This window comes from Panthera onca, chromosome B4, assembly GCF_046562875.1.
Source record: "Panthera onca isolate mPanOnc1 chromosome B4, mPanOnc1 haplotype 2, whole genome shotgun sequence".
Classification (NCBI taxonomy): Eukaryota; Metazoa; Chordata; class Mammalia; order Carnivora; family Felidae; genus Panthera; species Panthera onca.
In genome coordinates this window covers 83681763-83709046 of record NC_138345.1, presented here as the reverse complement: position 1 = coordinate 83709046, position 27284 = coordinate 83681763, and the positions used below count along the sequence as shown (strand labels likewise).

Below are 27284 nucleotides of genomic sequence, written 5' to 3'. Positions count from 1 at the left end.
CCCACCCTCACCATGCCACTGTTCTGGCACTTGCTGGTGGTTGGGGGTGGGGGTGCTTCTGTTTTCACACTGCCTCTCACCAGCCCTCCCGGTGAGGTATAGGGATGGGACAGGTAGGTGAGCTTTCTTTTGGGAGAGCTGTGAGGCCCAGAGAGCCCTGGCTTCAACCCTCAACCTTGAACCTAATTAAACAGCCTACCCAAAGTCACATAGTCAGCAACTGGCCTAGAGGCAAGAGGTTTATTGAAGAGGCTGTTTTAGGCAGAAGTGGGAATGTCCACTTACCCCTCACTTCCCCCACCCCCTTAACAGAGAGCTTTCTGGAGTGGAGACCTATACTCTGGGGGCAGATCAATAAGAGTCCCATGGCCTATTCGTGTTTGGGGTTCCAGGCTCCAGTAAAGCTGGCACTGCCTTTTAGTCTCTGGAGGCACAAAGGTTCCCAGCAGGCCTCTCGGAGACCTTCCCTCATCTATCCCCTCCCCCTCCTCTGGCTTCTGTTTGCATCCTTGTGCCTCTCTCTAGTCTTGGAAGGGTTTCTGTTTTCTTATATATATAAACCTTTCCTTGACCTCATAACAATGGCTACCTGAGCACCATATCCTCTGCATCTATTAGGGACAGTTCAACAGTACACAGAGAAGGCATCTACAACAGACAGAAAATGACAGCAGTGTTGTGCCAACCAAAAGTCACAACCTGGTAGTGGGTCATGAAATCAAATTAGTGGGTCACGGACAGCACCTTAAAAACATGAAATAGAATACAATAGAAAATTGTTTTAGTTATCTTGTAGTATAAAATGTGCTTCTTGCCATGGGTCTCTGAACCCCTGTCCAAAAGAACACGGGTTAAGACATAGAGTAAAGACTCATACAGCAAACACATAAGGCTGCCTGCTCTGTGGCAGGTACTATGCTAGGTACAAGAGACACACTAATAAATAATACATTATTCATGAGTCTCAATTAATCTCAATCCATCTTCTGGGTGGGAAGCCAATAAGCAAACTGCCAGTTGCAAGACAAAATGTTAAGTGCTCGGAGTATGTAGGAAGCTGTAAAACCCTGATGTGAGAGTGGGTATCTGGGAGGACTTCCCAGAGGAGGTGATATAATTAGAGTTCTTAGCAAGAAAAGACAGTGACTAGGTTCTAGTATTTCCTCCATTCTACACATAGGAAATTATAAAAAAAGAAAAAAGAAAAAAAGAGTTTAGTGTTGCCTCCTCTTACTAAGCTTGTGAAAGACCTTGGGTAAGTCAATTAACCTTTCCAGACCCTGTTTCCTCCTCTACAACATGGGCATAAAACTGCTGTCAACCTCAAAGACATGAGAGATTAAAAGAGGCAGTGTCTGTGTGAGTACTTTATAAACTATAAATGAGGGAGGGATTGTCTCTACCGATGAGCAAATTGAAGTCTAGAGAGATGTAGTGTCCTGTCCACCACTACAGAGGTGGGGGTAGCAGGTCCCTCTGAATCCTCAATTCTCCCCTCCTCCCTGCACTCTCCCTCCTCCCATCAACTGAACTAACTTGCAAAGGTGTAGGGGGCAGGGCCCAAAAAGGCCCCATCATAACCTAACTAATGAAGATTTACCTTCGAGAATCCTATTGGTTTAGTGATCTTTTAATAATGATGGGAGATAAATACACAAGAACGCCTCCCTTTCCCCTTCCGTTAACAAATTAAGATCTACCCAAACTCAGTTTTTAAAGTTACATAAGCATCATTCAGATCTTCTGTAACAGCTCTCATTTTGGAAAAACAGCATTTCCATTAAAATAGTGTTATATAAAAAGGTTTTGTCAATGTGTGTGTAGGAACAGAAGAAACAAGCCCACACGAGCACTATTAAGGCACACAGGCTGATACACATCACAACCACACCTGTCCTCATGAAGGAGGGACTGTGGGGGTCAGGTATTTGATGGTACCTGGAGAGTTCAGATATGACCTACTTGTCCTCCACCTCCTAGTGAGACCTGGTGTAAGTTGGGCAATGGGAACTGCAGAGGGAAGGCCATCAGCTGCTCCCAGCTGCCAGAGACCAGAGAAGTCCTTACCTTCTGGAAGCCCCTTCCTTGGTCGGTGAGTTCCATTAAATCAGGTACTATTAGGGTTCGAATAGCTCATAAGTCACCCAGTGCAATCTCACCCTACATCACTCCTGCCAGTGTTGAATGGTTCCCTTCCTCCCAAGGCAGCCCACATCACCTGTGGACAGATGTAGCTCACTGGGAAGGATCTAATATGGAGTTAAAACTTGCTCTTCTGGAGCCTCTTGGGAACAAGTGTGTGTGTGTGTGTCCCTCACCTACAGCCTTGAAAGTCCAGGAGCCATAGCCAAGGGAGGGTGTCTGAGGCCTAAGAGCAAAGAGGGAGGGCAGCATTGAGGTCACTGAGAAAAGCTCTTCCCTTAGAGACCTCTATCCATCTAAACTGAGGCTGGGACTACCGGGTTAGGGGGGGGTGGGGGGAGGAGAGTAAGCCCTGAATGGGAATGAGTGAGGGGCTTTGAGCAAAGCCCTGCAACTCATGTCTCATTTGAAGGGGGGGGGGGGGGGGGGGGGGGGGGCTGAGACCGTCCCGAGATCAGTTCCAGTTCTGATATTCTGGGATCCTGAGTCCGCCTCCCCCTCACCGCCCCCCCCAACACATCCCTTTCGGTATTCAATGGTTGTACTCTTTTATGTGAAACTGAGGGTTCACGATTCGAGGGCCAAGCAGGAAGTAAGAAAACTGCCCCGAACCCTCCCATCCTGACCCAACCTGGGTTAGGCTTCGCGGCTTGCCCTGGTTACCCGAGAAGAGATGCACAGACGTGAACACACAAGCACCGAGTAGGGAAACGTGAGCTTTGGAGTGTCCTTTTAAGTAGTTGGGAAGGGGGTGTGGCCGAGGAGACTGGGAGGCCGCAGCGGGGCGAGGGGGGGAGTGGCCCGGGGGCGTGGCCGCAACGACTGGAATGTTGTTGGGTCCTCGCACCGCATAGTAAGGAGGGGCCACGCCCCTTTTCTCCAGGAGGGCCAATTGGAGCGCCGGAGCGGTTTCAAGTCTCCCCCGCCAGCCTGCCCGCCCGCCACCCCACCCCCCTCGGGGATTCGCTTTTTCCGTGATAAAATAGCAAAGCTCCGGATGTTCCGCAGCCCCAGCAGCTCACAGGTGAAGGGTCCTGGGGCCTAGGACTGTGCTCCGAAGCGGCAGGCACTGGCCGGCCGTGGAGAGGCCGGGTCCGGAGCCAGGAGGCGCGCGGGGGTGGGCGCTGCAGCCGCGGGTTGTTTATCCGGAGTACGGAGGGGAGGGGGGAGCCTGGAAACCGCCCCGTGTCCCATTTCCTCCTCTTGTTTTCGCTCCGGATTCTCCATGTTGGACCCAAACTGAGGAGCCCGGAGCTGCTGCCGGGGGATCGGGGCCGGGGGCAACCGGGGAGCCGCTGCCCGGGCCGCCCGCCCTCCGTACAGGCCGCCTCCCTTCCCGGCCCAGGGAGGGAACGAGAGCAGGGATGTGAACAGCTGTGGGAGTCCGAGTCTCGGGAGCCGGAGCCGGAGCGGGCCCCCGCCCAGGCCCCCCAGCCCAGCCCAGCCTGCGCGCCCGCCGGTCCTCCCGCCCAGCCAGCCCGGGCCCGCGGGATTGTTAGATGGAACACGGCTCCATCATCACCCAGGCGCGGAGGGAAGACGCCCTGGTGCTCACCAAGCAAGGTAGGGGCAGCAACTTCCCAAAACTTTGCGTCGCCCCCGGGCGGGTGGAGGGCTAGCACAAGCCCCGAACCCGAGTCCCGGCCCCTGACCTCCCGGGGATCAGAGCCTTAGATTCCGACCAGACTCCCTAGTCCATCCGCCCCCGCGTCTCTGTCCGCACTCAGACCCCCATGGGGGCGGTGCGGGGCCCGGGCTCCCGGCGCCCGAGGGGGAGGGGCGTCATCCGCGCAGCTGTCACCCCGTCCTGCACCCCCTCCCCCCGTATAGAGAGACTGAGGAGTAGCGCTCGAAGCGCGAGTCACCCGCGTCCGTCCCCTCCTGAGTTGGGAGGTGGGGTCGTCACTTTCCCGCACGACGGCGCGCAGCCGCCCCAGAACGGCGGGGAGAGGGGTGGGAAGGGGGACGGAGGGGTCCCGAGCTGGAATGGAGCCGGAACTGGAGTCCAGCACTTCCCAGCGGCTCCCTAAGCCCGAGGTCGCGGTGGCCGCGGGCGGTGACGGCGTCCTGCGGGACTTGGGACCAAGTTCACCGCCTGGGGGCGGGGGCGGCCGCGGTGGGGGAGGGGCCGAGCCTGCGGGACCTACTGGCCCGCCCGCGGCCCTGCGCTGGGCCCGGGACCTCGGCGGCGCGGCGCTCCGGCTGGGCTGCCTCCTGCCGCGTTTGCTGAGCCTACGAGCCCGACCCCGAGGCCCGGCCAGAGCCCCTCCCTGCCCCGGTGCGCTTCCCCGGGGCCGCCGCTGCACACACAGAGCCGCGTTTGTTTAGCCCGGGAGCGGTGTCCCTGGTTACATAATTCGCCGGATGGCATCAGACCCGGCGTGTTTCTGAATCGCGCAGCGAAAAAGTGCGAGTTCTCCGTGGGCAGCAGCTCGTGGCCCCCGCCTTCCTGAGGGTCAGGTGCAGACGCGAGGGGGTCGCGGGCCCTCTCTGGGGTGGTCTTGGCGATCGGAGCGGGGTAAGGCCTCGGCCTCTCCCGAGGGCGGGGAAAGGTCGGGCCCGAGGGTGGAATCTCTTAGTTCGGTCACTGGAAGCCCCGAAACTCTTTTTTCCCTCCCCCACGTTCCTCCTGGAGCCTTGAGGAATGTGTCTAAAATAGTGGACAGAATTTCTGCCGGGAGTAAGGACTAGCGTCGGTTTTTTGGGGTGTTTGTTTTTTTTGTGGGTTTTTTTTTTGTTTTTGTTTTTTTCTGGAGAACTTCCCGGACTGAGGCCACCTGGCCCTGAGACTGGGGAAAGCACGCTCTTGGTACCAAATCTGAAGCGTTCCTGCCCTTCCTCCGACCCCCCCAGAACAGGACGTGCAGGGCCAGTACTGCAATTGAACATATCGAGGCCTAGACCCTGGTGGGTGGCCAGCTGTGGTGCCTCGGTGTCGCCCACATCCCCCCTATTTGGAAACATTAGTCAGCAGGTCACTTATTCCTGGGGTTCACAGTCCCAAGGAGCTCCCCTAACTTGCCTAGGGGCAAGGGCTGCTAGTGTCAGCCTTTCCCTATTTCCTGGAGTGGAAGGGATTGGGGAGGGGGCACTGTGTGCTTCCTGAATTTCTGGCCTTCTTTAAATTAAGCTTGTCCTGGGGAGGGGGAGAGCTTTGCCTGTTCAGATCCCAACCCCAGAAAAACCCCTGCCTCCCTCTGCCCTGCTCTCCTGGCTGCATCACTAACTAGGCTGTGTGACCCCAGGGGCAACTTCACCTCTGCTGGCCGCCCAGCTGTGCTGAGGCCTGAAGAGTGGAGGCTTTCTGGGTTGAGAACTTGACTCCTGTCTGGTCCCAGTCTCATCCCAGGAGGTAGCCATAAGTGAAGAGCTTAGGCGTGGAAGGATTCCATAGGGGTCTGTGTTAATGACACTTGGGAAGAACCACCCTGTGCTTCCCTGCTCTGGTCCTCCTCTTGCAGAGGCTCTGGAGGGTGGGTGCCTTCCTGGTGAGGGAATCACACCAGGAGTGAGACAGAGCAGGACTGCTGAAGGGGCATCTTACATATCAGCTGGCCGTTTCAGCCACAAGGGCCTGTGTTGGGGAACAGAATAGATGACAGCAGGAAGCGGAGCAGCTGGCTTCTGTACAGTGTTGGGTTGCTGATGTTGGTTGGATTTTCTTGGAGTTACGTTTTTTGTTTTCCTTTTTGTGTGTGGTTTGTCCTTCAGACTTATCCCTGGAGGAATCTGAATTCCCAAGCCAGCAACCATGGGTCTTTCTCCATGTAATTGGACTGCATTCCAGAGAAGACATACTATTTTCCTGGGCTGCCTGGGCACCCAGCAACCAGCAAGCCAACTTTCTGAGTCTCTCCTTATTTACAAATCCTGCATCCCTTTTTTTTTAAGTAGGGGTGGGGAGAAGATGTTTTAATTTTCTCCTTTATGAGTTCCTTGCCCCTTTTCTGCCAGCATCCCATCTCTGTGCCCTCCTGCCTCCTTTGAAAAAAAGGGGAGGGGGTGTAATGCAGTTTATCAATAAGTAAATTTCTAGGAGAAAACTAAATTGCTCTCAGCTTGGGTGGCTTTTTAGTGAGGTTGTTTGCCATTACAGGATTTTAGGTTTGTGTGTGTGTGTGTGTGTGTGTGTGTGTGTGTGTGTGTGTTTTTCCTTTTTAGCATTCTGTTCTTGGAGCTTTAGGGCTGGCTGGGTGTGTTGATGATTCAAAAGTAATTACAGCAAGGGAAGTAGAAAAAAGTTACTGAAAGCATTGATGATAAAAGGACCAAAATTGGATCATCTTCCCAGCCAGATGGGTGAAATGGCTTCCTGGTACAGCAAGGACAGGGTTGTGTGTAACATCAAAAGTAAAAAGGAAAAGTTAATACCAGTTTGGCCAGAGAACAGCCATTTATTACAGCCCCATACGAGAGTGCAGGCCCTGCTGCTGGGAGGTTGTGCCATGGGGCTTTAGAGTTAGATGGGGGAAAAGCCCAGGAAACAGGACCAAACTTGTCACCTCTCCGTGTAAGAGGAGGGAGTGGAGGCAGCCTCTTCCAGGGCTCAAAGTGACCCACAGTTGGGGGGGGGGGGGGGCCAGGGAGGAATCAGGTCCTTTTTTTGTTTTCCATGAGACCTAATGACCCTTCCTCTCAGGGAGAGTGTGGGGATTGTCTTCTCACATGAGAAACTGCACAGGTTCTGGTAGCTGACCATCCCCCAGAATCAGGACGGTGGCACATTTTTCTAGCTCTTGCTTTCTCCCCATAAGGAGGAAATTCTGCCCTATTCTCTCATGAAAAAGCTCAAACACTTCTCATGTCGGAGGCAGGCCCTTCACTTGAAAAGCTCCGAACAAATGTCGTTGGGGCTTTCTTCCTCAGTTTGCTCTTTGTGGGTCCGGGATGCATGTGTCCCCATCCACTCTCAGTCTTGGCCTCTTTGAGGCTCTGAGGCTCCCTTTGGAGTTTTTCCTCCATCTTGGAGTGGGATAGGGGCCTGTGTGGTGACTTAAAGACTGTGTTTGCTCCCTCTGGAATAGCCCAGGAGAGTGCTGCTAACTCCGCAACCAAGTTTGTAAATTTTTAACATCCTGAGGCTGGGAGTTTGCCATTCTGCTGCTGCTTTTGACTGGCATAGCTCTCTGTGGAGAAGGACTTCGGAATTGCTGTGAAACACCCTTCAGAGATGGCACGGGTGGTGGTGTTTCTGTCTCCTCCCTTCTCCGCTATAGGGGTCTTACCGAAACTGGCAGTGGAGATGCTGTTTCGTCCTGTGTGGGAATGGCCACATCTTTTATGATCGTGGGCTTTGTCAAGATGGTGAATACTGTAGAAGTAACGTTTCTAGCCAAGGTGGATTGATGCTCCCAGCCCCTCGGTGGAGAATTAAATAATAGCAGTATTTATAAGAAAGGAAAAGGAAAGACAGACAATATGCAAAAGTATACATATCTATATGCAAATGTATATCCCTGCCTCTTCCTCGTCAGCTTTCTTCCTGCTAACTTTTGGGTCATTTAGGAATAGTGTCTTTTATTCCCATCTTGGGAAGTTTGCTTGTTGTGTTGGGTGAAATGGGAAGGGGTGGAGGGCAGGGGCAGCAAGGTGTTCATTGTTACTTCAAAGAATTGTTGGGGCGCCTGGGTGGCTCAGTTGGCTAAGCGTCCAACTTCAGCTCAGGTCATGATCTCACAGTTAGTGGGTTTGAGCCCTGCGTTGGGCTCTGTGCTGACAGCTCAGAGCCTGGAGCCTGCTTCAGATTCTGTGTCTCCCTCTCTGTCTGCCCCTCCCCTGCTCTCTCACACTCTCTATGTCAAGAATAAACAAACATTTTTTTTTTTTTTATTAAAAAAAAAAAAAAAGAATTGTTCCAGAAGCAGAGTTCCTTGCTTCAGGCCTGGGTGCACATCCCTGCTTTTCTTATTCACAGTGAGACTTAACAAATCACTTTAGTGTTCTGAGTGACTTATCTGTGAAATAGGAATATTGATATTTATACTTCTGTAATGCCTAGTACTTAGGAGATGATTGATAAACATTAATGTCCTTTTTTTTTACACAGCCAGACCACTACTCATTCCTCCTCCATTCCCCCAAGGACAGAGTGCAAACAGCACAGGGTCATGTGAGTTTTATTGTTAAAGACAGGTGGCTGGGGGTCAGAGGGGACACTGATGTGGGGGCTTGGGCCTTCTGGAAGGATCAACCTCTGAGGCTTGCAAACAGCCTTGCTGCATAGACCCCTTCTTTGTGCCTGTGTGACTTGGAATGGGATTTTATCTGCACTAATGCGAGTAGCGTGTGCCTTAGGGCATCTGCCGCTCTGCCTGGCGTCTGGGCATCTGGGGATGGGAGGCCAGGGAGCCATGCCCCTCCTGTGAAGAGTTTCTGAAGTCCAAGCCTTCTGAGCAGTTGCTCAGCCTCTCAGAAATGGATATAATGAACACTTAGGACAACTCTGTGCTGCGTTGTAGGAAGGTTAATGGACGCAGTGAGATTCACATTTCTTTTAGGGAATTCTAGTAACAAGGAGAGAAATAAAAACTGGGATTTCGGAAAGAAATAGATGCTCTTAAGCTGTGTCTTTGCTGCTGTGGTTTGGGGGTACAGCATTGAGAAAGCACAAAAAGCAGCCTTAAATTGCTTTTCATCCTATCTCAGGCCAGCCTGCTCGCAAAGCACAGAATTAACTCACTTGTCTTGGGGTCATGGGATTGGGTGTGGCCCTGACATAATTCCCTCCCTCTTCTGAAATGGAGGCATAGTTCCCAACTGGGAACTATAGATGAGCTTATTAATGTGCAACCCTTATGAAGGAACCAGTAGAAATCAAAGTGGAGACATTGACTTAGAACTAGAAGCCTCTCTGGACCAGAAACCAACTAGAACAGAGTTTCTTTGTCCAGCAAAGGGCCCAGCCCTTTCAGGTCTGTGTGCCTGCATCAGGTCTGTTATTACAGAATGAGTACTCCAGGGAGCACCCAGCCTCCCTCTAGGCAGTAGGTGTGTATGTCCTGTTTTATTGGTCACCTCTTCTAGGGGTCAGCCCTGAACCTGATCTCTGAGTACATCTCCTGACAGTTGCCTTCCCTTTCCAGGTGCCCCTAGTCCTTCTTTTGCCCCCTAAAATTGAGACTTTGCTCATACTCTGTCTTTATTGCTACTCTCGTTTCTTGAGGAACGAATAGCTTTTGCATCCTGTAGAATTTGCTCTTCCCCACCTGCACCGTTCTCGGGGAACAAGTGTAGCCCCATTCCCAGTGAGAGCCAGGCAGATTCATGGGAAGGCTCAAATGGCACAACACAGGCTGTGGGAGTGCCTTCCCAGTGTGGTGAGTCCCAGCTCCTCTGTTTCCATAGCAGAATGGGGTTGGGGCCCCTCCTTCACAGGAACAGGGGTCTGCAAAAAGAGATAGCAGGCTTTTTGACTCCATGATAGAGCAAGTACTCCTAGAGAGGAAAACCAGACCCCACTGGTACAAGTCCTCTGAGATAGCGGAGACACTGAGCCAGTGAGACATGGTGGGAAGAGGGACCAAGGGGCCGCTGGCTGAATCATCCTCCAGTCCTGGAAGGGTTAGTCAAGGACCACTGGCAACCTTTAGGTATTGTCCCTCAGCCAGGGACACACATCAGGATCTCCTGTGACACTTACTAAAAATATAGACCCCACCTGGGTCCTGCCGAATCAGAGCATGAGCAGGTGGGCCAGGCATGTGTGTGTTCCAAATGCTCCCTATGATTCTGACAAGTGTCCCTGGAGAAGAGCCAGGTAAACACAGCAATGGCCCCAACTGCCTGCTTAGCCCTGAGCAGGAAGAGTCCCCCGGAGGGATCCAGTTTTGCTGTTTGTTAAAGATCTGGTGGCTCGTAAAGGGGAATCCTAAAGTTTTCTGAGTGTGAACGGACAGAGTAATGATCCCAGATGAGATTTATAGAGCACTTACCATGGACCAGACACTGTTCCTGGTTTTTTATATCTAGCATCTCACTTAATCCTCACAATGACTTGGGAGATGAGAGATGGGAATTATCTCTACTTCACAGATGAGGAAAACTCCACTGAGAGCTGAAGCACCTTGTCCAAGGACACACAGCTAATGAGTGTCAGCCAGGACCCTGACTCCAGAGCCAAGCCTTAACCATGACCCGCACTGCCTCTCATTTATTTGCATTGTGCATTCCAGTTTCTAAAAGCACAAGCTTCAGGTAATCTGAAGCCACCTTGTAAGGGACCCTGTAGTGTCGACCTTTTCCCATTGACCTGGGAGAAAACTGAGCCAGAGAGGTTGCACCTCAGGCAAGACCACAAAGCTGGTTGAGAAGCGAAGTGGGGCGGGGTTTCTTGACTTCTAGCTCAGTGCTTTCTCAGTTGGACACACCTATACCGGTTGGCTGATCCCAGGTGAAGCCAAGGGGTGTGGTAGGAGCAGGTGAGTTTCCCTGGAGGCGGACAGACTCCCTGGCAGTCCTTCCCTGGCAGACTCCTTCCCGTCTTTCTGCAGAGGCCAAGCGACTAGAGGAAGGAAGGAACTGGTTGGTCAACCTCAGTGAGTGAGTGTGTGTGTGTATGTGAGAGAGACAGAGAGACTGATTGGTTTTTGTGGAGTCCCCAAGAAGGCCACTTCCCAGGCTTGGCCCTGTCACTACCTCTGTGTGACCTCTGGGATGAGAAGAAATCTCTATGGTCTGTGTCAGTGGGAACATTTTGAGATCGAGATTAGGATATGAAAGTGCCTTACCCTGAACGACTAGCAGCTGACACTAGAGCCAGGCCACACCCCAGGCTCCTTACAATTCTCACAGCTCGGTGGAATAGGTAGTTAGTTCCCATCTACAGATGAAGAGACTGAGGCCCAAGGCCACATACCTTATATGTGGTAGAGCCAGGATGTAAACCCAAGTCCGTGGCCCTTTGGGTAACCACTGTCTTTTTCACCCGTCGGAGGAAAGGTGGTTGAGGGTCCCTCGTTTTATCCTGTGCCTTCACTGCTCTTCAGCTCGCTCATGCGTATGTCACGGAAGGTGGGCTTACGGAGCTGGGGGGGAAGAGGCACCAGGTTCTTCGGGGCCTTCCACCAAATCCAGCATTCCAGGAGTCGGCCAGAGAGCCAAGACCAGGGCTGAAACAGCCACCAAGGTGTTTCTGTCCTGCTGGGCAGATTTCTCTTAGCTTCCCAGCCTCCCGCAGGGGCCTGCTCAGCACCTCCACGGGGAGAGAGAGGCTCAAGGTGGGCAAGGGTGGTTTCCAGGCCCCCACGATGACATCTCTGCCCTAGTTGGCATGCGTGGGGCGAGGCCTCCGGCAGAGGCAGGGGCAGAATCCAGCTCTCTGGGTTCTCCCGGATGGTATCTCTTGTCTGTCTCAGCTACCACTGTGGGCCATCGCTCGCTTGTCCACTGAGAGCCCTCTGGTGTGCGGCTGGGGGCTGAGCCTTCCGCTGACACCTATGTGAGGAAACGGCTTCTTCGGCCCTAGTCCAGGACCTGCTGCTGCTTCTGGGAACCCCAGCCCCACCCCAGTGTGGTTTTAAAGTATGTTAGAGCTGCCTAGGTGGGTGTCTTGGCCATGACTTGTATAAAGGTTGCTTGGTAGAGTATCTTGATCATGTTTGAGAAGTTACCAGGAATCCTCTGCTCCTAAGACGGTCTTTCTTGAGGGAGGTCCCTAAAATTGAGGCCCTGTGTTGAGATCGGTGACCAGATTGTTGGGGGTAAAAGGCAGGGGGAAGGGCAGGAGGTGAATAGCTAGTGACCTGTGACCCCCACCCTACAGGTGGCATTAAAGACCTGGGACTGAAAAAAGCTCTTCTTTCTTAGAAGAAACGGAGATACAAGGAGCTGTCCCGCTCAGAGAAGGGGACTAACAGAGACACCACATGAATAAATCAGCCTGGATACGGGAGGGCAGGGAGGGCACCAGCATAGAACATGCTGGTGTGAGCTAAAGAGCCTGGCTAAAACTACTTTTTTTTTTTTTTCTTTTTTAGCCTTTATTTATTTTTGAGACAGAGAGAGACAGAGCATGAACGGGGGAGGGTCAGAGAGAGGGAGACACAGAATCAAACAGGCTCCAGGCTCTGAGCTGTCAGCACAGAGCCCGACGCGGGGCTTGAACCCACGGACCGCGAGATCACGACCTGAGCTGAAGTCGGACACTTAACTGACTGAGCCACCCAGGCACCCCTAAAACAACTTTTAAAAATCTGTGCCGTCACAGTCACAGATGCTCTTTGGAACTTCGGGAGCTGGTGCTGAACTGCGTGAAACCCTGCCTGCCTTGTCACCTGCAGAAAACAGTGTCAGCAATTGACATTGTGAAAACTGGTATACCCTCCCCATTGTTTCCAGTCTTTTCTGTGTGGGGGATGTCTAGGCATCTCTCAGCCTCTTGTTCCCCTGCCGACTCATCTGCTGGTCCAAGGAGCCCTTCCGTCCACCTGGCACTTCAGGGCCTATCCCCAGCCAAGGCCCAGGAGCCCCTTGCTGTGGACCTGGGAGGACTCCTCTCCATGGGGAGCCCCAATCAGACGTGTCTTGGCTGCAGGGCCCAGGCAGCTGGCCAAGAAGGGCCGGAAATGCTCCAAATACTCTCCTTCCTCCAATAGCTAAGGGGAGGGAGGCCCCTCAGAGAGGCCATTTTATAGTGATAGCCAGACTAAATCCTTTGCTTATGGGGGGATGGGAAATGGTGGGGAAGGAAGTACTTCTGAGGGAACCAAGAAAGCATCCTTCTACGTGAATGGGCTTGTTAAAACCCGATTGCCTGAGAGCTTGCCTTCTGCCGACTCCTAGGCGGATGTGTGAGGAGTTCCTTTGCTGGGACACGAAGCTGTGTTGTTGGCAACGGTGATATCTGAACCTGACCTTCAGAAGAGGGTTATAAATAGTGTTGTCCTGGCAAAGCCAATCTTCATCTGTATGTGTGTGTGTGCGTGCGCGTGTGTGTGCGCACAGACCTGTACATGCACAAGCTTCTTAAGAGGCAGAGGCAAATAGTGTCCCCATCTGGTGCTTCTTGGGGGCAGCGGTGGTAGACAGACGGAGAGAGGGCACTGTTTATTTCAAGTGGAGCAGCCTCACCTGCTTTCCTGTTATTTGTAGAATATTAGCCAGGGTGTTTGCAAGCTGGGAAACAACTTTTGTAGTGGATTTGGAAGAAGGTAGGGGCTGTTTAGACTTCGTGAAACCTGCTCACGATCAGAGTCCTTTGGCACCTCGCTCACAAATCTCCTCTGGAGCTTCAGCCACATGCTGGGAGCGGGAGGGCCCCTGGTCCCCTGTTGTTGGTCTCCCGCAGTGAGGTCACAGTGTTGCTCACTAGTGGTCATCTCCCTTTAGATGATTAAAACGAGCACAGCATTGAGTTGTAGAGTTTGCGCGGCACGTTGCCGTGCGAAGGGCAGGTTTTGTTTCTCCCTTCACTCAGGAGGGAGGTCTCGGTGTTATCCCAGGTAGTGGATGAGGAAACTGAGAGTCAAAGAGACTGTACGTCAGAGTCAGTAACTGGCAGGGTCTGGCCTCCAGCCCAGGCGATACTCGGAGTGGGGGTCCCTGCCATACCCCACTTTCTCTTCACACCCTGCCTTGGCAGGAAGCCTTGCACCAGTGAACTGGAGGAGTGGCTTGGCTTCCCTGTTCCCAGCCACCTGCTCGCTTTCTTCTTAAGCCAGAGGTCCTCTCATTAGGTCTGTGCTGGTCCTCTCCGACGCTCAGGCCCGCACCAGATGTTTAGAGCAGGGAGAGCAGATGCGGGTCGGTGGCCGGGCAGGAGAGGAAGGCTGGGTGTCCACAAAGCAGGTAGCAGGAGGAATGAATGAGGGATAGCAGCTAGTTATGGGGCTCCATGGCACCCCCTGGAATCCTGCCCTCCCTGTTTGGGAGACCGTGTGCAATGAAATCCCCAGGGACCTGGAAGTCCTCTCGTGCCCCATCTTCCCGGCCCCGGAAAGGGGTTTAGGGGCCCCTGGCCGTCAGGGGCATAATACTGAGTGCCGGCTGAAAGGAGCTTCTGAAAGACTCTTTGACACAAGTTTCAGATCCCACTCTGATGAGTGTTCCCCCTTACCCTTAAACCCACTGAACAAAGCAGGTCTCAGTCCAGAGGCCCTGTCTCCAGCCCTTACCCTTCTCCCTCTGCCATTGTCCTCTTGATTTCCCAGAGGTATCTGTCAGCGCAGGTGCAGGACTGGGATGGGGGTGAAGCGAGCCCTGGGGTGGAATACCAGAGCCTTGCACCTTTCGTGGCCTGCCCAAGAGGACAGTGAAAGAGGGGCGTGGGCCCCAAACTAATCCTTTACCATCCTAGCCTAGAGAGGAGTAGAACAAACAAGCATCCCTGCTGTCATATGAATAAATGTACACGATGCCCCCTGTCAGGGGCCCTGTGGGGTAGTGGGTAAGAGCTCTGGCACTGGGTTAGCAGATCTAGGTTCAATGGCTCTGCTCTCATACTACCTGTGTAACCTGGAGTAGTTGCTTAACCTCTCTGCTTCAGTCTTGCTTCTGTAAAACGGGGCATTAGTGCCTACAAATGGGTTTGTAGTGAGGATTAAATGAAGTAATGGTGTCAAGTGTCCTAAGAAAGGGCTGGCACGTCATCAGTTCGTGGTAAACATGACTAAGGCACGGAACGACGAACGGGATTGCCTCAGGTGCTCCGCTCCTCCAGTGCCTGCCTCACTGTCCTCACATAGAGAATGCTTTTCTGTTTCTAAGTCTTCCGGGTTGTTGCAAACCAGCGAAGGCTTCCACGGGGCCGGGCTCCGTAGTAGTGACACCCAGGGCCCTGGAGTTCCCGCAGTCGTTCACTGAGCCAGTTACAGTTACTGAGTACCTGCTGTGCTGAGCTCCAGAGGCTGGTGAATGCTCTCGGCCAAGGCCATTACAGGCCCCGTCAGGAGGCAGCCATGTTGAGGGGAGGCTAAAGAGGCCCAGATAGATTCTCAGAGGCAGTGTTGGTAAATATAAGGAGGACAGACAGCCTGGAGAAGGATTGAGGGAGGTAGGGCCCCAACAGAGGGGCATGCAGGGTATTGACCTTGCTGCTGTTGGCCTGGGATACCCTCCCCAGGCGCCACAGCTCTGTGCTCTGCTCCAGGCGCCTGCCCCCGAGGTCAAGGCATTTGTGGTCCCTGAGGCCCAGGGGCTGCCTGGTCACATTGTGTTTTTGAGAAGACCTTCATCCCCTGCTGAGTCCAGATGAAGCTGAGGAGCCCTGCCCCCCACCCCACCAAGCTCTGCGTCTAAGGCCCAAGCGCCTCTGCCTGTTGGGCCTCCCACAGTGGGCACCGACCAGGCCTCTCTGTGGCCCCAGCCAGCTGCCCCTTTCACCCCCCTGCCTCTTAAGATTACTCAGCCTTCACATCGTCTGTCACTAAGATGCTGACTGCGTTCTTGACGGCCTCTCTTCAGGAAAGGCTCGGGCTGTGTGGCCTTTTAAGAAAGGCTCCGTGCCCGGGTTAAGCCTCTGAATGTGGTTCTGCGTGAAGAAACCATAAACCAAAGGAAAAGTGATGGTTCAGCTTTGGTCTTGGAGCTTTGTGTCAGCGTCTGCTGGAGTCCCCGGGCTCGGAATTGAATGTGGGCCATACAGGCAGGTGGAGAAGCCGCCCTTGCCCTCTGATTCCTGCATAGATTATTAAGAGTAGGAAAAAGTCCAAGGAGCCACGCATCCTGCTCTTTAGTACTGGGCTCTGCTCTGAGGTTTGTCTCTTTGATACAGGGGCCTTGGTGGGGGCGTGGTGAGGGGGCCCCAGTGCAATTTCTTCCTTTTATCACAGAATCCCCAGTCCCTGGAAATCTTGCTTTTTCCACTGGGGCCAAGAGCTCAAGAGTGATCCCCGGGTATGTAGGCGAATTGCCAGGGAGGCCTGGTCACTTACTGGAAGGTTTCTAATGATCATACCAGTGTCAGGGGGTCTGGCCTCACCCAGGGAGGGAGAGCGAGCTCTGAAGGGCAGAGATGCCAGCCTGCACCTGCAGGAAGCCCTCTGCTTCTGTTGAGTCGGAGGGAGTAGGTTGGCCGGGGCAGTGCTGGCTGCCACTTGACTGACTGCTGTTCAGCGGCCATTTCCTCACCCTGGGTCATGGGGAATAGAGTTTGGTTTTCTCTCCTCTGCAGGGTTCCAGGCAGCCGCAACTGGGTATTAAATGGCTGTCCCACCGCCTCTCTGCAAGGGCCTCTGTGCTCAGACGACTAACCCCTACCTTGCTTTGGGGTGGGCCCCACCTGCTTGCCTCCCCCTTCCCTTCATAAAGGGAACAGCCAGAGGAGGGTTGTCCTTGGTGCCACATTCTGTTTGCCTTTTTAACCCCCCACAAAGACAAGCGTTTCCAGATTCATTTTGTTTCCTGCACTGTAGTTTGCCCCATGCTTTATGGTGAAGTGGGCTGGGTTTAATCCTCAGCCCCTCCGGCCTAGGTGGAGACCTGTGGCTGGGGACCGGTCTGGCAGCAGTTATGTGGCGCCACCTCCTGGCCACAGGACCCACCGTGTCTTCCTATACTTGCTGAACAGTTGCCAGAATAGTTCCTGTAAAAGCAAGAGGCACTGGAAAGATACCCTGAAGTCCATTTCTGGTTGATCCTGTAATGCCCATAGCTTTTTGTATCAGCTTGGCTTTTCTGGGGCTGCCTTGCTGAGCGTCCTGTTAACATGGCTTTGTATATCCAAAGCCTGAGTTACAAAGGCAAGACTGACGGGCAGCTCTGGTCTAGAAGCAAGGCCGTCAGCTTAGAATACGACACCAGTTGTGTTTCCCAGGGGTCAGCGTGCCTGTGCTTACGGATCAGGCCTCGTGCCTTTGAGGGGAGAGCAGCAGGGACAGTGGCTGGGGCACTGAAGGAGGAGCACAGCTTCTTCCTTGGGCTGCAGCTGCTCTGTTTTCTAGCCTGTTGTTTCCAGTCTGGCCTCAGTCCTGCCACCACTGACCCAGCTTCTAGGGAAGCTGACCCTGAACAGAACCACAGCTCCACGGACTTGCAGGGGCCTAGGTTTCTCCCTCGTGTAGAACGGCTAGTTCTGCGAATTGGGGTTGGTCGAGGAGGATTTTTGTGCTGGTGAATTTTACTCCTGAGGGTTCCTTCAGTGTGCCGCTTCCAGAGTGCAGGACACCTGGACTCGATACCTGGTGCCCCTCCCCGACCAGGGAGTGAAGACCAAATCCTCTGCAGCTCATTTCCTAAACCAGAGAGTGGGGATTCCTGCTGCCTCTGCTTTAGAGAACCGTCAGAATAAGCGTGTGTGTTTCAGTGTTGACTGTATTTGGTGATCTGCCCAGCACGTGGCTTGTGCCCTGGTGGGGCTTCCGGACTGGAGGGGATACGGGCACGGGGCCACCTGTGGACAGAGCCACCCGGTAGCTAATGCCTCATCGTTCCCTCTGCCCTAGGCCTGGTCTCCAAGTCATCTCCTAAGAAACCTCGTGGACGGAACATCTTCAAGGCCTTTTTCTGCTGTTTTCGCGCCCAGCATGTTGGCCAGTCCAGCTCCTCCACTGAGCTCTCCGCATACAAGGAGGAAGCCAACACCATTGCTAAGGTAGCTAGATCAGGGTGGCGGGACGCCAGCAAGGAGGGGACTGCTAGTGGGGGCCCCTGCAGCCGTGGCATGTGGGCAAAGGTAGTCCTCCCTGAAGTCTCAAAGACCTCTGGCTCAGAGGCCCCTCCTCTGGCTTTCCTAGAGTGGCCCATTTTCTTTCTCCTGGCTCCCATTTGCGATGTGGGCCATGCAGATATCCCTGTGGTTTCTGAGAGCCCCTCTGGTCCAGATCCTCCCATGTTCCAGGAACCATACAAGGCGCTTTGCATACACTGTCTCATGTGGTGCAACCGGCAGCCCGGCAGGGAGGGTCACAGGCTCTTCCCACTTACACACCTGGAAACAGAGATCCAGAGGGTCTGTGTAGCCCCCGAAGAGTTAGTGGTTAATAAATAGTAAGTAGTATCAGAGTGCAAGCCCCCATCTCTCTGGCTGTGACACCTGTGTTTGTTGTTGTTGTTGTTTACTATGCAAAGCTGTCTTCCAAGTTACTTGACTTCTTGAAATTCTGCCACACTCCAGCACTCTCACCTGTCTTGGGGGGACATTGGGAAATTCATGGGTGTCTTTGAGCCTCCCAGTGAACAGAAGGTATGTCTGGCATTTCAAGGGTGGGCACAGCCCTGACCAAAAACCCATCTGCCCCCAATGCCATTGGTTACTTCTTTCTGACATAACCAAGGTCTAGCTGTCCCATTCCTCTCTAAAAACCAGGCTGAAGACATGCATCAGTACATTACTCAGTAGGCGGAAGTGCACTTAAATAAAGTGCAACGTGACAGTATTACTTAGCAATTGATTCTTACAAAGTTCACAGTAACACGGAAAAAGTATTGAGTCGCAACATTAAGTCTAAAAGCAGAATGTGAAATTACATATTATGGGGGGAAGGGCTGCTAAAATAGACTTGAAGGAAATACACTAAAATGCCAACGTGAATTTTTTCTAAATGCTAGGATTTTAATGTTGCCTCAAGGTATCACGTTTGACAGTCATAACAACATCTCTATTATTAGCAAAAGGCCAGGGAAGCCTTTCTGACCTTTCTGTACTCCACCCCCCCCCCTCACGTTTCAGGACCCACAGTGTGGGCTCACGTTGGCATACTTGATGTATCCTAGGGGCTCGGCGCCCTCCCCGCACCGTGTGTCACCCCCAGAAGAGAGTATAGAAAACACATGTTCTCAAAGAGAAGCCTGGGTTCCAGGACTCACAAAGACGCTGAACCACCACAGTGAGGAGTTCTGATTTTGGTTCTGTGTCTGATTCCCGTGTCCCTGCATCAGCCACTGAGTTCCCCGTCCCTCGGTTTGTCCAACTGAGACACTGCCTTCTCCATCCTTCATCAGACCTGATGTTGAAAGGCAGCTCTGGCCTTTCCCCTTTCCTGTGCAGCTCTTAAGAAAAGTCACTTTTGGGGCACCTGACTGACTTAGTGGCAGAGCATGTGACTCTTGACCTCAGGGTCATGAATTCAAGCCCCATGATGGGTGTAGAGCTTACTTTAAAAAAAAAAAAAAAGAGGTGCGCCTGGGTGGCTCAGTGGGTCAAGCGTCTGACTCTTAATTTCGGCTCAGGTCATGATCTCACCGTTGGGAGACTGAGCCCCCGGTAGGACTCTGTGCTGGGCGCAGAGTCTGCTTAAGATTCTCTCTCTGCCCCTCCCCCTACTCGTGCACACACTTGTTCTCTCAGAATAAATGGAAAGGGAAGGAAAGAAAAGTCACTTTTGTTATGCCCTACGTTCCAGGGGGCTGGGAACTTGAGGAGAATTTTACCCACCAGGCCTGAGGCAGAAGCAGTGGGCTTCAGGTAGGACGGCATTGGCCGGTCGGTACTGACTGCTTCCTTTCCTCCCACAGTCGGATCTGCTCCACTGTCTCCAGTACCAGTTTTATCAGGTATGGGAATCTGACAGGTACATGCCCAAAAGCCCCAGACCCTGTGATCACATTGGGTGACGCCCTTATTCCTCAGTGCCTGGCTGGCCCCACCCCGGGAAGCCATTTGTCCCAGAGATTTGCTGAGGGCCCACTCTGCAAAGACATTAGCTTTTGGGGGGGACAGCTGACATCCGTCCCACAGCCGCCCTGGCCTGCATCTCAGTGTCCAGATCATTCCATAGTCCAGTGGGAGGCTGGAGCCGAGGAGCTGACTCCATCTCTTTGTGTACTTCTTGGCCTTCAAACGGCACCTCTTCTGGGTCGAACTCGGGGGTCTTCTGTGTTCTCGATGAGCCTGGTTCTTCCCAGAGTTCTGCTGAAGAGAACACTTGGGCTTTCCTGGTGGCAGACCTCGGCAGCCTGGCTCTGGTTTCAGATCCCGGGGACCTGCCTGCTCCCAGAGGTGACAGAGGAAGATCAAGGAAGGATCTGCGTGGTCATCGACTTGGATGAAACCCTTGTGCATAGCTCCTTTAAGGTAACTCTGTATCTGGAGTCCTCCCTACGCCCATCTCGGGCTGTCTTGCCCGTCTAACTGAAGGTGCTCGGAGGCAGCATAAAGTTGATGAGTCAGGGGAGCTGGGTGAGGGATGGGGGCTCTGCCATTTTGGCCACACTGGCATCACACATACTCGGGGGCCACACGGAAGAATGTTGAATAGGAATCCCTGCTCCACCCAGTCACTGCCAACGGGCTTTGTCTGTCACACAGCCCAGAGAGCCACCAGGGCTCTGTACAGGGCAGGCCTACGTAAGAGGGTTTGAATCAGCCTTGGACCTTGCCCCCCCTCCATTTTGTCAGGATGTTCGTTAACTCAAGAAGGTCCTGAAATTCTGTCAGCTCGGGTAAAATTGGGGGTGGTGGCAGTAAGGAAAACCTGGAGGGGATACTGTGCGTGCTTCTTAGTAGGGTGGTGGGAGGAGCTTCCTGGAGTCTCTGAGACCTGTTTCTCCCCGCCCCTCCCAGGGGACAGCGCAGTGGTGCTGTGGCAGGGACCGTGTGCTCATGCGTGTGGGGGTGTGGCCGAGGCTTTTTGTCTCCCTCCTACCATGCTGACCTCATTAACTTTTCTGCTTTCCAGCCAATCAACAACGCCGATTTCATAGTGCCTGTCGAGATTGAGGGGACCACTCACCAGGTGAGCTGCCTGCCAGGCCACAGCCAGCCTAGAGGCCTCAGGGCCCCCACCCCTCTGGTGTGCTCCGTCACTGGTCCCTCTCTTGCAACTTCAGCCTCCTTTCTGTATCGGAACCTCTCACACTCCAGGCTTTCTGATCTTAAAAAAAAAAAATCCGCTTCTCATCTCCATCCAGCTGTCGTCTTTTTTTGCTTTGAAGCCAAGCTGTTTAAAATTAAAGTATCATTTAATAATAGTAATAGCTGTGATCTACTGAATACCACCTCCTGGCCAATGTGGCCAGTGCTATTAAACGATGATACTTCCTCTAATCCTGAAGAGGTGGTGTCTCTGCCTGTTAACAGGCAAGGAAGCCAGTACTAGCTGTTTCCTGTTCTCCCCGGGCCCACCCACTCCTCCTGGCTAAGGAATTTCTTCCTCCCCAGCCCTGGCTTCTCCACTTCCCTCTGTGAAGCTTTTCTACTCCCCCTCCCCTTGGGTCCCTACACTGGATTCTCCCCCAGTAAATGTTATTCAAAGAGCACTTAAATCCAAGTAAGCTTAGGCTCTGGCCCTGCATAGCCTACTCAGTCCAGGATCATGAGGTGTTGATAGCGAAAAAGCATTTACTCCAAATGCTTGCCCAGAAGACCTGCTTGAGCGTCAGGAAGCACCAGGAACAACGCCCGGGTTGCCCTGATACCTGCTCACATGGCCTGGTCAAATAGAAGACTTATGTGTAGAGAAGGAGGGGATTGAGGCTTCCCTGACAAGTCACCACTGTCCTCTGTCCCTTAGAGGCTTTCATCCCTAACACCACCTCTGCCCTTGGACTGGTCAGCCTCTGCCCAGCTACCCTTTACAGTCCATTTGCACGTGTGGAGATGTACAAAACCCACAGAGACCAGACGAAGGCATATTTGCAAACGGGCAGATATGCACTGTGAACTCCTGATTAACAAGAAGCAGCATGAATCGTGAAAAACAGCTGAGATTAAAATTGGCGCGCGGCTACCTGCAGAAGAGGGGCAGGGGGATGCCTGGCTTGATAAACAGCCAGGAAGAGGGAGGGACTTGTTGAAGTTTGAAGAAACGGCAAATCCAGGGGAACCTAGTTGTGGCTGCTCGGAGCCGAGGGTTCCTGTGGCAAAGCCACCAGCGGTGTGGTGAGTCAGTGGCCGGTTCGGGCCACCTCCAAGGAGGGAGAGTCATGGCAGGCACGTGCTCGTTGAGCAGGGAGTGCCGTGGATAACAAGAGCATTGAAGGAATGGTTCTGGTAGCATCAAGGCTAGGGGAGAGGGAGATCCCGGAGGCAGGGAAGCGGTAGATGCAGAGCGATGAGGTACATGTGGCCCATGAGACTTTCAGGCGGAAACGTGCGAGATGATGAAAGGTGGGCATGAGCGTTCAGGGTGGCTGGCTGGAGCAAGCACAGACAGGTGTGGGGCTTGAGCAAGACACAGAGCATCTGACCTGGTCACTGACGGAGAGAAGTCCCTTCTCCCTGGCGCATTTCAGAGAAGCTGTGTGAGGGCGTGTGATTTCAGCCTTGGTTTCCACCAAGGCTCGCATGATGGTGACCTGGACAGAGTGTCCCGCCAGAGCCAAGGACAGGAAGCTCCCACTGAGGCTGTGGCTGGATTCAAGTAATCCAGGATAGGCTGTTTCCGTCTGTGAGGCCTATTCTTGATTACTTGTTTCTGGAGGCAGCTGATGGTTCGCCGCCCGAAACAGAGATGGCTTCTGGGACAGAGGCACGTGCATTTCTTCCTGAGCTGGGTCAAGGTTGGGCCGCTAAGCCCGCAGAAGCCTGGTGAGGAGGTGATACAGTGCCCTTGTGTGTGTGTGGGGGGGGGGGGGGGGGTGGTGGGCAGAAGGTTTCCAGCCAGGTGGCCCCAGAGGTTGGGGCGGAGGGGCCGGACCAGGAATGGTGTGAACCTACCTGCCGGTCTTTGTGGACGTGGTGACGTTGACAGATGAGCAGTGCTTCACCCTCACGGGGCTGCCTCCAACAAGCCTCTCTGCTTTTCCTCAGGTGTATGTGCTCAAGAGGCCTTACGTGGATGAGTTCCTGAGACGAATGGGGGAGCTCTTTGAATGTGTTCTCTTCACTGCCAGCCTGGCCAAGGTAACTGAGGGCGGAAGGGAAGTCAGGCGCCAAGAGCGGCTGTGGCAGCCTCAGGGCGGGGGCGTCCCACAGCCCCTTGCTGGGCCACGGGAAGCCACGGTGGTGGGGGCGGGGGGAGCCAGGACTGCATCTGAGCAAAAGCACCTTCTCTTCTAGTATGCCGACCCAGTGACGGACCTGCTGGACAGGTGCGGGGTGTTCCGGGCCCGCCTGTTCCGGGAGTCCTGTGTGTTCCACCAAGGCTGCTATGTCAAGGACCTCAGCCGCCTGGGAAGGGATCTGAGGAAAACCCTCATTCTGGACAACTCTCCTGCTTCTTACATCTTCCACCCAGAAAACGCAGTGAGTGGTCCGGACACAGCCACACCGCAGGGACTGGGGAGCCCCAGTCCCGGGCAGAGGGGGGAGGGAGTGGGCATCGGAAGCCCGGGCTTCTCCAGAGGAGCATGGCACCCAGGTGCACCCAGCCAGCTTCCTGGGGCTTTGGGGCAAGGGAGGGAGGAACTGGCAGGAGATTTACGCTGCCTCTTCCCTGCCCTAGGTGCCCGTGCAGTCTTGGTTTGATGACATGGCAGACACTGAGTTGCTGAACCTAATCCCAATCTTTGAGGAATTGAGCGGAGCAGAGGATGTCTACACCAGCCTCGGGCAGCTGCGGGCCCCTTAGCCTTCCCTGCTTCCGAGCAATGGCCATCCCAGTAGGGGACTTTCCTACACCGTGCCTTTATGACCAGCCTGACAGAGCGGAAGCTGGAGCATCTCACCAAACGGGGCCTGGGAATAGAAGTGGTTGGAAAGAGCTTTAGGACAGGATAGATGCCAAGCAGGCACGTCCCAGACCGACGGCACTTAGAGCTGCCTGCTCCCTGAGTTGGGCTCCCAGATGTGAGTGTGTGTGTGTCTGTGTCTGTGTGTGTCTGTGTGTATATGTGTGTCTCCCCTTGAACTGCGGCCCCGGGATATAAGTGTTTCACGTTGAGGGAGAAACTGAAAGATGAAGACTCCCGGAGTTAGTCTGTCTCCTGTCTGGTCACCCTGGGAGCCACTGAGCTCGATAGGGATGAAGACGATTGAAGGCTTTTGCTGCCAAACCCAGCGCCTTTCCTCAGTGTTGTAAGGCTCGTGCCAAGGAGAAAGGGAGTCCAAGGCTGCCGTCTGGTGTCCCAGGCACACACCTTTCTGAAACCTTTCTCTAGCCAGCTTTCTGCATACAGAAAGACAACGTTTCTGGAAAGATGAAAGCTTGTTTCCAGAACCGGTAGCCCCAGTGGCCATCACGTCCTGTGGTCCGAGGGCTGCGCTCGCCTCCAGCCAAGTGCCTGGCACGGGCCCTTTCTGTGTCTCCCCAAGGCTCGGGCTCCGGGCCTGCCTTCCTCACCACCCAGCCATAGTCTTGAACCTGTGGGGAAGGAGGTCTTCTCCCTGCCCTGGAAGAGGACAGATAACTGATTTCCGTTCTTTCGACTCTGTTTTAAAATTCTTTCTAAACATGGAGTGTTGGGCCTGTTTTGTTTCTGACAGAGCTGCAGCCCTGGGCCTGTGATGAATGTGGGAGGCTCTGGGGGTGCAGGGAGGAGGAAGACCCCTCCCCCCCCCAAGCATGAATGTGTGTGTCCCCTTGGCTTGTAGATCAGCTGAGTATGGGACTGCGTCCCTAAGTCTGTGCTTCAGGGATTCTCTGCTGGTGCTGGTGCGAGGGCTTGTGTTCCAAAGTCCGGGAAGGGCGCTCCCGGCCCGGCCCCTCCCACTTCTTGGGCAGGGCTCTTTCCCATTGTGTCTTCCCCTGGGCCTGGCCTGTGCCTCTCTCAGTCTACTCCTGTCTTCCTCCCTTCTGGCTGTTGCTTTTTTTCCTCCAGGGCCACAGAGGCACTCCTGCTTTCCCTGGGCTGAGGGGAACGGGCGTTGTCGTCATTTCATTTGCCAACATAATGCACGCGCCGCTCGCCTCTCGTAACAGGTGTGAGTGAGCCCTTGACACACCTGCACTTTGCTTCCCCCCCCCCACCCCCCAGCTTTCAGACTTTCTCAGTAGTGAATGCTTTAAAAGACAAAAAATAGCCACAAAATGGAAGTTTCCTGAGGATGGAAAACAAAAGGGGAAGGAAGTACTGCTGGAATTGGGAGCACAAGGGGTTCCCCTCAGGAGCTGAGCCCCACCTCAGCATCACTGCCTTAATCACGGCCTCCCCTCCCTTCTCCTTCTAGGGCAGGAGGGAGTTCCTCTCCCCTCCCCAGTTCTGTTTTCCCTGGAGGCAGGTGTCACAGAGCCTTTGTGAGTTGCTTCAGGTGTGAGGACACCCCCCCCCCCCCCCCCCCCACTCAGGACTCTTAGCCCTGTTACCCTTTGCAGTGTCCACACTGGATCCACACGGGGTCCGGCCTGAGGAATTGACCAGTTTTGAGCAAAGCAGGCGGTAGGGCAGCAGCTTGGTGTCCTGAGTGGCACTGGGCTGACGAGCGTCTTTCTCCAGCATTGTTTGTTACCACCTCCCCTCCTCGTCCCGAGGCCAAAGGGCCTGGTCTTTCCCTTTGGTGTCACAGAAGTGGAACAGAGGTCCCCAAAGCTCATGTGGCCCTTTCCGTCAGTATCCTTCTCCGGGGCCCCCGGGGTCCTGCAAGCAGGGGAAGAGGGCTCCGGTGCTAGCCAGGGAGGGGTACCTCCTGAAGGAAGATGGGAGCTTCTGATTCTAAGGCCCTGGCTCGGCCTCTACCCTAATGCCTTGGGGTCTCTCTCCCAAGCCCCACCCTAAGTGTTAGCCCCTGGGCCACATCTGCCATCTGGGCCCAGCCAAGCTTTTCTGACTAAATAAGCAATAAGAGGCTCTAAGCTGATCCAGTTCTTCGGTCCCTCTCTGCCCTCCTTTGGGTCTCCCATGTTTCTCCAGGTGAAGGAAGAGCCTGTGCCTCCCCCTTTCCTACCAGGCCTATCCAAATGCCCCGAGTGTGACTCATGACCAGAGCCCCCGGTCAGCTTGGTGAGGGGTGTCCCTGCTGCTTCTATGTGAAGCCCCGCCCACCTGCAGTTCCTCAACAGAAATACCATATTCCCACTGTCCCCTTTCTCCTGCCGTCTGCGGAGAAGCAGCTCAGCCAAATAAGCCTAAACAGGGTCCGTCCGTGTGGACCAGAGCCAACCTGAAGTCCTTTGCTGTCTGGTTTCCAGTTCCACAGTGTGTTAGGGGCAAGTGATGATTGCAAAACTCGCTCCTTAGAGGAATCAGGCCAGACTCCATTTTGGAGGAGGGCAGGATTGGGAGGGAGCCAGTTCAGCCCAGGATGTGTTCTGGGGCTTCCCAGCAGCCCTTCCTGTCCGAGACTGTCTTCAGGAGTCAGTCGGCCGCTGTGCCTGGTCAGCCCCCGTCCAAGCCATGCCAGGAACCTGCCCAACTGCCAGGGTCAGTTCTTTAAGGTGCCTCTTCAGGGACACACTGTGTCTCTCTGATTGGGCTTCTAAATCAAAAGCCTGATGTTCGTGTCCCTCTCATAGGGGGAGCTTTGGACACAGGACCAGTCTGGAAACGGTCAAGGTAAGAGTTGTCACTCTGCACATTGTAGAGGGGACGCTCTGTAGAACCAGGGGTCCCTTACTATAGAGAGGTTGAGTACATTTGCCTTCAGTTAACCTGGGACCTTCCGTTTAGTTCCTCCTGCCTCCCAAAGATTTTGACCATTTTGTAAATGTATAAACTCACCTCTATAAACAGTGGCCCAGAAGCATCTTTGTGCTAAAAGCATGGGAAGTGTAGACAGGCAGTCATTCCCTGGGAAATGGATCCCATTTAAATCTGCTCCCCCTACCCTGTTCCTGAGGCCTCCTTCAGTAGGGCAGCCCCCAGGGAAGGCTGTCCTCCCTCCCATTCCCAGCCAGGCCAAGTGTCTGTGGAAGGTAAGCCTATTTCCCCCTTCAGGTCTTCAATCGGTTACCACTCTTGTTCCTCAGTCATTTTTTGTAAAATGGAGTTCGTTTTATCTTTTTCTTTTTTAAAATGCCAATAAATATTTGCATTCGAGCAGGGGAGGGAAGGCGGAGGTCTGACCCACTGTCCCGTGCCCGCTGTAGGGGTCGGCCCCAGAGCAGACCCTCTTTGGGCCCCTTGAGCTTTGCGTATAGTATCCCAAGTTTGACACATTCCAGGTCATGCCACTTTCCCCCTCAAGATGCCATTTGGAGGGCAGGGCATCTGCTCCCCACTGTGACTGGGCTATGGGACTCTGACTACCTTGCTTACAGATTCATGGTTTGATAAATTTGTTGTATTCAAAAACTTGAAATGTAGGACGCCATTAAGTGTCTGTTTATATTTTTGGAATATTTGTATTACTTACAATTAATTAATAAAAGCGGGTTTTAAAAAACCCATCCAGGAATGGGAGCTGCTTCTTGACCTTGCTGTTGTTCATTTGGGCACTTAGCAGGCACACTCGT

The 27284-nt window shown here is 53.7% G+C and overlaps 1 protein-coding gene across 2 annotated transcripts; it reads left to right on the top strand.

The window, feature by feature from the left end:
- Positions 1 to 3124: 3124 nt before the first annotated feature.
- Positions 3125 to 27231, top strand: CTDSP2 (CTD small phosphatase 2). Of its 2 annotated transcripts, none has more exons than XM_081796197.1 (8): positions 3125 to 3705; positions 17520 to 17668; positions 19531 to 19569; positions 19961 to 20089; positions 20694 to 20750; positions 22766 to 22858; positions 23015 to 23200; positions 23400 to 27231. In XM_081796197.1, the coding sequence occupies exons 1-8, from the start codon at positions 3642 to 3644 to the stop codon at positions 23523 to 23525; spliced, it is 843 nt and encodes a 280-aa protein (XP_081652323.1). In that variant the 5' UTR covers positions 3125 to 3641; the 3' UTR covers positions 23526 to 27231. The 2 variants fall into 2 exon arrangements, with proteins under 2 accessions (XP_081652323.1, XP_060513101.1); XM_060657118.3 differs by having other exon boundaries at positions 3129 to 3705; positions 19988 to 20089.
- Positions 27232 to 27284: the final 53 nt, after the last annotated feature.

Bases quoted from the DNA above. Each gene is read 5' to 3' on its own strand.
- CTDSP2 (XM_081796197.1), top strand. From the start codon at position 3,642: ATGGAACACGGCTCCATCATCACCCAGGCGCGGAGGGAAGACGCCCTG. The intron at 19,570-19,960 runs GTATGGGAATCT...TCCTGGTGGCAG, and splicing joins TCCAGTACCAGTTTTATCAG to ACCTCGGCAGCCTGGCTCTG. The intron at 20,751-22,765 runs GTGAGCTGCCTG...GCTTTTCCTCAG, and splicing joins TTGAGGGGACCACTCACCAG to GTGTATGTGCTCAAGAGGCC.